This window comes from Ziziphus jujuba, chromosome 3 (assembly GCF_031755915.1).
Source record: "Ziziphus jujuba cultivar Dongzao chromosome 3, ASM3175591v1".
Classification (NCBI taxonomy): Eukaryota; Viridiplantae; Streptophyta; class Magnoliopsida; order Rosales; family Rhamnaceae; genus Ziziphus; species Ziziphus jujuba.
The window spans coordinates 8,227,164-8,235,240 of record NC_083381.1 but is presented as its reverse complement, the minus strand read 5'-3'; the positions used below and the strand labels follow the sequence as shown (position 1 = coordinate 8,235,240).

Sequence of the window (8,077 nt, the reverse complement as noted above, 5' to 3'; positions counted from 1 at the left end):
GTAATTTTCAGAAGAATTTTAAAAAATAAAAAAATTAAAAATCTTTAATCTCTTCCCCTAATAAATAAAACCTTGTCTGAAGTAAAAATAATAATAAAGAATTCCATCCGTTTTCATCTCCTGTATCACGGTGTCGTCATATTAGTTAGGATTCTATTCCTAAATATTTAATTTTCTGAGTTACAGGTTTAACTTCATCAAAATTTCAAATAAAAAAAAAATGGAAACAAAAAAAGAGAGTTAAAGTTATTGATTATATCATTATAGTAATCCAAAATAAATTATTTATAATGTTTTAAGATATTTTAAAAAAATATTAAAAACATAATTTCTAAAATATATAACTATTTGTAGTTAATCCATAAGATATATATAGTATTATATATTCAAAAAAAATTATTGATAATGCATATACAATCAATTTCAAAGCAAACATTTTGTAGTTTTTTAAAATGGATTTTTTTTTTTTTTGAAAAGGAAAATAGAAAGCTCTTTAAAAAATTATTGTTGTAAACAAAAATTAAAGCCAAACCTGTGAGGGATAAACCCTTCTTACCAGTTCCGTTCCCATAAACCCAAAAGTCTCTCTCTCTAGTCTTTATATTGTGACAAAAACCAAGAAATCCCACTATAAAAATCCAAGAAATTCTCCTCCAACGCTCTATTTTTCCTTCTCTGCTTTTGATAAACAATCTCTCTTTTTTGGTTATTGATTTTGGCTTTCGATCCAAGACCAAAGATTTTTCATGGAAGAAACTAGTCCTTGTTTCGTCTCTGCTGAGTCGTCGGCCAATCCATTTCACTCCGAGAATGCTGAGTGTTCACCGCACGGTGAATCATCCGAGAGCCATGTCAAAGAAAACCGTGAAATCCCCGATGGGAAAGGAAAATCCCCGGATTGTGAAATGGTTTCTGGGTCTGATGGAATCGGTGAAGGATTTGCGAGGGATTGCGCGGTGGGTTTTTTCTCTGATATTGGTTCTGTGAAAGCTGAGGTCTTGAAGACTGCGGAGGACGTGAAAGAAAGCTCCTTGTTTTCTGAGTTGGTTGATAAAGAAGAGAAAGTGACTCTGAAAAGCCAAGTGGGTGTCATGGGAATTCAAGAATTTGAAGATTCCGAGGAAGGTTTAGCCGTTTCAAAGAAGCTTCCGGCTATTCAAGCTGACTCCGAGAAAGGTTTGGCTGTTCCTTCGTTTTCTTTACATGAAAAGCAATTCTTGGGAAATTCTGTGGTGGAAGCGGAAAGTAGCTTGGAAGTTAAAAAGAAACATTTATTGGAAGAACTTGAGGCATTGATAATGCCTGGAGATAAAATCAATGCGAAAGAAGTAAATGATTCTAAGAGGTCAGGAGGAGAATTGGGTAATTCTACTACGATTGTTGGGTCTGATGAAAAGATGAGTGACCGTCAAGAAGTGCACAAACCAGTCAACAATGATGCTGAGGATGTCCATGCGCTCAAAGGGATTGATTGGTCTGCTAGATGTTCTTTCGAGATTGAAGTAATTGATGAAACAGCTTTGATTGAACCGGTGTTTTTCCCCATAACTGGATATGGAGGTGGTAAAAAGAATGATTTTTCCATTCCTGGAAAACATACAAAGAGGCAGGGGAACAACCTTGCAGAAGGCATGCATGAGAAGAAGGTGAAACGCTCGCGAAGAAAGGCTAAAGGAATGAAAAAGGTCCAGGAGATGGGTGGAAAGAATATAGGGATAACCCAAATGACTGAAGCTCATAATGGGCGTCCAAAGAATGGGGAAGGAGCCAAGACACAGTATAACAGAGAGGAGCTAGAGGCCTTGAGGTTTGTGAACATTGTAGAACAGAGGAAAATGTGGAAAGACATATACGTTGGGCTTGGTCCTGCTGTTTCGAAGGAGTATGATGATCTGGCAAGCTATAAGCATCAGAATGACCCGGCAAGCTCTAAGCATCAGAAGCATATCGTCTTGAACTTTGAACCTACCAAGCGATCTGTAAAGAAGGAAAGGTTACCTTCAATTCTGGGTAAGTGCTGTCATTCGATTCAGCTTGTCGTTTTGTTATGCTTGAACTCCTGCAAACTAGTTTCAGTGTGAATGGTTTCATGCATCTTAGGTCTACTAACGTTTTGCTGTCATTAAATGCCCTGAGTGTGTTTTATTGGTCTTGCTCCTTTTTTTATGCATTTTTGTTGATTCATTTGTGCTCTTTTTAATTATTATTTATTTTTAATATCTATATGTGTATATATATATATACATATATTTTTTTTTTCCCCCCAAATACCATAAATATGATATCAAAATGAAGGATGATCCATGGCTTTACATCAAAGAATTGCACGGACAAAGTGATTGGACCTAAATTGGAAACGGTAACTAATGGCTTGGAAAAAACGGTAACTAATGGCTTGGAAAAACTAAGTTAAGTCTGCTTGGAGATGCCTAACAGAAACTGCAAAAATTTGATAAATTTTGAAGGTGGTCGTGACTCTTCAATATTACAATTCCGGTAGCAAAGTTACTTTACGTTTTAGAGCTTATGCCAATCTATAATCTGGATCCTGATATTGTTCCTAGGTGTTTGAATATCATGTCACATTCTTAGTTGGTGTCTACATGTGTCCCTTACTATGAATTTAAAACGGGGGGTATGCCTTATATTGCTGGATAACATATGACAACCAGGTGTTTCTTGTATGCCTTTATGTGTTGCTAGTGTTTGGATGGATTTTTGGGAATAATTTGCCAAGCTTGCTTTTGCATTTGAGTCCCAAATTTATTGTATAACTATGGTCCAAAGAAATTCTTATGCTGCTGTATCCAATAAATTCAATGGTCAGTATCATTGCATGACGTTTAACTGAGAGAGATTTGTTTGTGCTTCATTTTGCATTTACTCTATCTTTGATTGAGGCCAGTGTTCACTTTGGTGCTGGTCATGGCGACTTTTTTTGTATGTTGGTCTGGTAGCTAATCTATCCTTGGGAATCTGTTAGGAGGGCGATCTCCCTAGCTTCTTCAAGGGGGAGATAGTTGCTAATAGTTATAATGGGAATGGATGTGAATATTATGGAAAGTGAATCAAAGATTTCATTTTGGATCCAGCCTTGGCTGGTTTGGAGATATTATGAGGAATTTGAAGGATAACAGATTATGATGCTTAGAAAATGCTCCTTGTTGAACAGTTTTCTCTTTCTATTTACCAACTGTGTTTTTGTGTGAAGGTGTTTTTATCTTTGGATTAGAGGTTGGCAATTTTCTGGGAATACTTTGGTCGATTTCTAGTTTTAACTTTTAATTTAGTGTGATGTATAGTCCTTTTAGAATATGGTCAACTTAAGAGTGAGGTGCCTTGCCACTTGGAGTTGTACTGCATACAGAAAGCATATAATGACTTTGGATAGTAAACTATGGTATATAGAGTGGAGCTTGAAACAGAAAAATTGTGTATGAGATGTCACAAATTATGATAATGTTTCACACATTTTTGTCTAAAATAATCTTAGGGTTTAGTTTCATTATTAATACATATGTTTACACACACACATGCATAAACAAGAATATATATATATATATATATAGATATCTGTATTTGTGTCTATATATACATTATATATTGTTTAGCTGAAACTGAAACAAAGTTCTGATATTCAAGGAACTAGGGTCTTAGAAAGCAATCTTTTCCTTGAGTGCACATTCATAAGCATTGTCTGTTCCACATTTTATTTTAATTCCTCTTGACTTTTTGGTCATTGAAATGACTAATCCCTGGAAGAAAAATCAATTAAAAAAGTATTGCCTTTCTCCTTAGCAGCATGTCTAATACCTTAAGCAAATTATACTCTCTTGGTCCCCTTGTTGTTTTGTTTTCTGTATCTGTACCTCTGCACAGCTCCTAAGTGATAAAAGAAAAGAACTCTCAGCTCTCCTATCTCATTATTAATGTTTCATCAAAATATAAGAATTCCAGTTCACTACGTTATCATCTGGAACAAGCACCTACTGAGAAAATTTGAATACATTGTTTTGGTGATACTTGGTTGTCCTTTTGACAACTAGCCTGTGTTGGTATTTAACTAATTTCTTCTTGCTCATGGTAAAAATGTCATGCCCAGCATTTGGTCCAGCCTCTTTTTTACACTCAACTTTGGGAAACTTGGACAGAAAAGAGGTTTTTCTCTTTCCCAGAACACTGAATCCAGAGGGATTTGTCCGATTTGTCCAATTATTTAAAAAGATTTGTCCAATTATTCAAAAGGACCTTTTGTAAATTTTCTTTAGTTCTTAAAACAAATGTATGCAACTGCTCTAGATTATTGTGGCTTTGAAATTTGTAGTTTTATATATATAAATATATAATATAGATATTTATATATCCTAAAGCTCTCATTTGTTGATCACTTGTTGTCCCATTCTTTTTGTTTCTTGAAGACCAAAAGCACATGGTTCTTAAACTTGTCATTTATCTGTCTACTTATCTGATTAACAGTGTAATAACTATTTGATCTCCTTCCTCTTTTCTTTTGAGTAAGCCATTCTTTTAATCATGATTTTCTTAACAGTTGTCTGAGAGCTTTTTGGCTTCTGTTCTTGTAGCTTAAGTAGCTTCTCTTCATTTTTGTTGTTCGCTCTGATTGTGTCAATTTGATGTTTGTATTTTTGTTCTGCACAGGTGCGGTTGCTCCAAAGGGAACATGGAATCGTATGAATGTCTTTGTGCATTGAAGAATCGTTTAAAGACATCACCAAAGACCATATGTGCAGCATAGGATATAGTTGATATTTCTTTTGATTTGTGTGCTGAAGCACATGAACATATACCTCTTGTGTGGTTGTTTTGTATGGAAACTTGTTCTTTATGTTCAATTGTAAAGCTTGTCTTAGTTGTACAGATGATACAATACATTCTTTGTTTGATGAAAAATAATAAAGTGGTAATTCTCAATGAAGTTGATGGTTTCACTACTGTGTATGTGTCTAAAAGAGATGCTTTTAGCTTTTAATTGTACTTGTTGGATGTCTAACCTGGAAACTTAGCTGTATTGTCCCGATGCAACTCCAATACTTCCAAATCTGGTGAACTTTTGTTAATGTTTATGCTTACTTTCAGGGGAAGAATGTACAGAAAAGACGGACATTGAAGTAGGAAATTTGATAGAAAATGAAACTGAAGATCTGAATCCCTCAGATGCTGCTTGCTGGTATGGTGCTGTGGATGAAGGTGGCAATGCAGCACAAGGAGAGTACAGCGATGATTATGATAGTGATGAAGATTATGCTAGCATTCAAAGACCTGCCTTTTTCGTTGAGGGAGAACCCAATTTTGAATCTGGTTCTCCAGAAGACGGACTTGAATATCTTAGGCGTGTCAGGTATATTAACATTGACATGTTCTCATCCCCTATTAAATTTTTGTTGATTGAGTGCAAATGTTTAAGATTCTCATTTCCTGCTTGCCAAAGAAGGAAGTGGAAGAAGAGTCAAGAAATACTGTTTTTTCTTACTGCTTAGTTTGGTTGATTGAGCATGCAAAATTTTCTTTCCAATTCTTTGGGCATGAAATATTTTATGAAATGTGGCTCGAAGGATTGCGTTCTTCTTGCTAGCTGTGTTTGGCTATTTGATACTGAACTTGGGTATGTAACGTGGGTTAGGTTTGCATTTTTGTTTAACCTGACTCTACAGATAGCAATTTTCTTTAGAATTTTCATGGTAATCCTGAGCTAAATTGAAGGCAATACATAATATTGAAGTTAATGTTAATCCAAAGTGGTTCTTTCAATTTCTTAGGTGGGAAGCAGCTCAGGTTCCAAAAGTTAGTGTAGCTAAGTTTGAGAGAAGTAAATGTAGCAAAGATCAGACTGTTTATCTGCCCAATATTCCTGAGATTGCAAAGTGTCCAGAACATTTGCTGCCACTGAAACAGTGGGAGGATGCATTTCTTGCTGAATTTTCTGAGCTGAGGCTGGTATAATCTACTCTCTTAATTTACTTTTTGCACTATTTGTGGTTGAACCATCTATTAAAAAGTAAAACAGTTCAGCTAGTCTGCATTTTTGTTTCTTTCTGGTTTCAAGTTTTTGGATACCTGGATATCCATTTTTTGTGTGCTAGATCACACTGGTTGAAATATTTTTGTGTGCGGTAATTAAATTTGACAATCCAAGCAGGAAATATATATATATATATTTTTTGAGAGAAACCCTCATCATCTTAACCCTTCCTTTTAGAGCACTTAATCACCTAAGGCCTTAGAATCCGTTTTCTACTGGTAAATGAAGTTGGTAAATTTTAGTTAAAAATATGGACAACTTATTTTTGGTCTTCAAGAAGGAATACCAGGAAGAGGAATGCTTCATCAAGACGAAGACAAGTAACTTTGAGCACCTTTACACTTCTCCACAATCCTTCTAAGAACTAAGAATTAGGGCATATTTTTCATAAAAATATTTATGTAGTTTGAATAACTAAAATTACGCAATAAACGAAAACCTTAAGAATTGAAGTTCAATACCTGTGTTTTTTAATTTGACTAGGAGAAAATTTACTTAAATCTCTGACCTATCTTTCAGGCTATGTCTCGTCTTGAGTCTTCTTCCACTGTTGGAAAGAGTCATTCCCCTATGCTACCTGGAGGTGTAAAAATCAAAACCAAGGAAGTTGAACCCTACCCGCCTCGTGATTGTTGCAGGCTTGATAATTCATATAATCAGCCATCCTCATTAACTGGAGAAGAGAATAATACCAAACAGCTACCAGAGAATTTGATATCTAAGTCATCAACAAATGAAAGTTCCAGCAACTATCCTCTGTTGTCTGTGATATTAGGAATGGACTCTGTAGCTCGGCTATCAATGTTGAGGAAGCGGATAAAATCCTTGGAGGATGCAAGCACCTTGTCAAAGAATGATGGCTTGTGGCTATTTGCTTTGTGTGCAGTAGTTGACACGCCACTAGATGCAGACTCTTGTGCTTCTATTCGAAATCTGCTTCGGAAGTGTGCTAGCTTACGTGCTGGAAAGTCTGAACTTGATGACGAGGTTATAATGCTTAGCATCCTTGTCACAATTTCGAGACGATATTTCGGGCAGGCAGAAGCTGAAGGTTCCTAATTATGTGTTGCTCTTTCAAGCTTTAAAAGCCTTGGGCTTTTGTTGATGTGTTATTTTTCTTTTACTTTTTGAATCAACTATGCGCTTCCATAGAGTTTAAAATTTTTTCTTGAATGTGCATCGAGTATATTATGTAGCTTTAAATGTTTTAGACAAAAGGGATAGTGAGAAAATGACTCATATCTAAGAAGGTTAGAGAAACTCACAGTGCTCAAGTCTAAGTTGCTAATATTGGAATTTAAAATTGGCCTTTGTCATTTGAGCTCCAAATCCAATGCATGTTGCTGTATAACCGTGAACGTGCTATTCATCACCATTTTGGTTTTGAATCTTTTCTAGACCGATCACGAGCTATTAGAAGGCTGCAATACTAGTGGTGATTATCACCATTTGGTGATAAATAACAATAATGCTATAACTAAGGTTCAAAAAATTGATATAAGGGAAATATCAAAATACGGAAATATTCATGAAAATATCAAAAATTATCGAATATCAATAAAAATTTATAAAAATTTATGAAAATTGATTTTAAAAAATTATTATTTTTTTAATCAAAATTTAAGGATTAGTTTATTTAATCAATTAAATATTAAATTGACTAAAAAAATTGCAAAAATATTGAATGGGTTTTACTTTTTTCTTAATCAATCAATGTATAGTAAGCATTAATGATCATAAATATAATATTATCAATAAAAATGCAAAAAATATATATTTGATAAAAATATTTATTAATTAAGATATATAAAACAATTCTAACAGTTACATTATATTTCATAAAATGTCAACTCAATAATATATAAAACTTTTAGATGGTTGAAAATTGTTTATCTCTTCCTCATCCTTATTTTGGATTGTGAAATATAAAAAATAATTATTGAAAATTGTATCTGCTTGATACTTTTGTATATAATTGTTAATATGTAACTATATGAATTTTATATTAAATGTGGCTGTTCTAGTTAATAAACATTA

At 34.1% G+C, this 8,077-nt stretch overlaps 1 protein-coding gene across 1 annotated transcript; it reads left to right on the top strand.

Moving 5' to 3' along the window:
* Nucleotides 1–523: 523 nt before the first annotated feature.
* LOC107422117 (uncharacterized) lies at nt 524–7,369 on the top strand. The gene is made up of 4 exons (XM_060815907.1): nt 524–2,010; nt 5,098–5,359; nt 5,778–5,955; nt 6,560–7,369. The coding sequence occupies exons 1-4, from the start codon at nt 747–749 to the stop codon at nt 7,097–7,099; spliced, it is 2,244 nt and encodes a 747-aa protein (XP_060671890.1). The 5' UTR covers nt 524–746; the 3' UTR covers nt 7,100–7,369.
* Nucleotides 7,370–8,077: the final 708 nt, after the last annotated feature.

What these genes read in the sequence shown, in the direction of transcription:
- LOC107422117 (XM_060815907.1), top strand. Translation starts at nt 747, where the DNA reads ATGGAAGAAACTAGTCCTTGTTTCGTCTCTGCTGAGTCGTCGGCCAAT. An exon ending in GAATATCTTAGGCGTGTCAG is followed by an intron (nt 5,360 to 5,777) that starts GTATATTAACAT and finishes TCAATTTCTTAG; the next exon opens with GTGGGAAGCAGCTCAGGTTC. An exon ending in AATTTTCTGAGCTGAGGCTG is followed by an intron (nt 5,956 to 6,559) that starts GTATAATCTACT and finishes CCTATCTTTCAG; the next exon opens with GCTATGTCTCGTCTTGAGTC.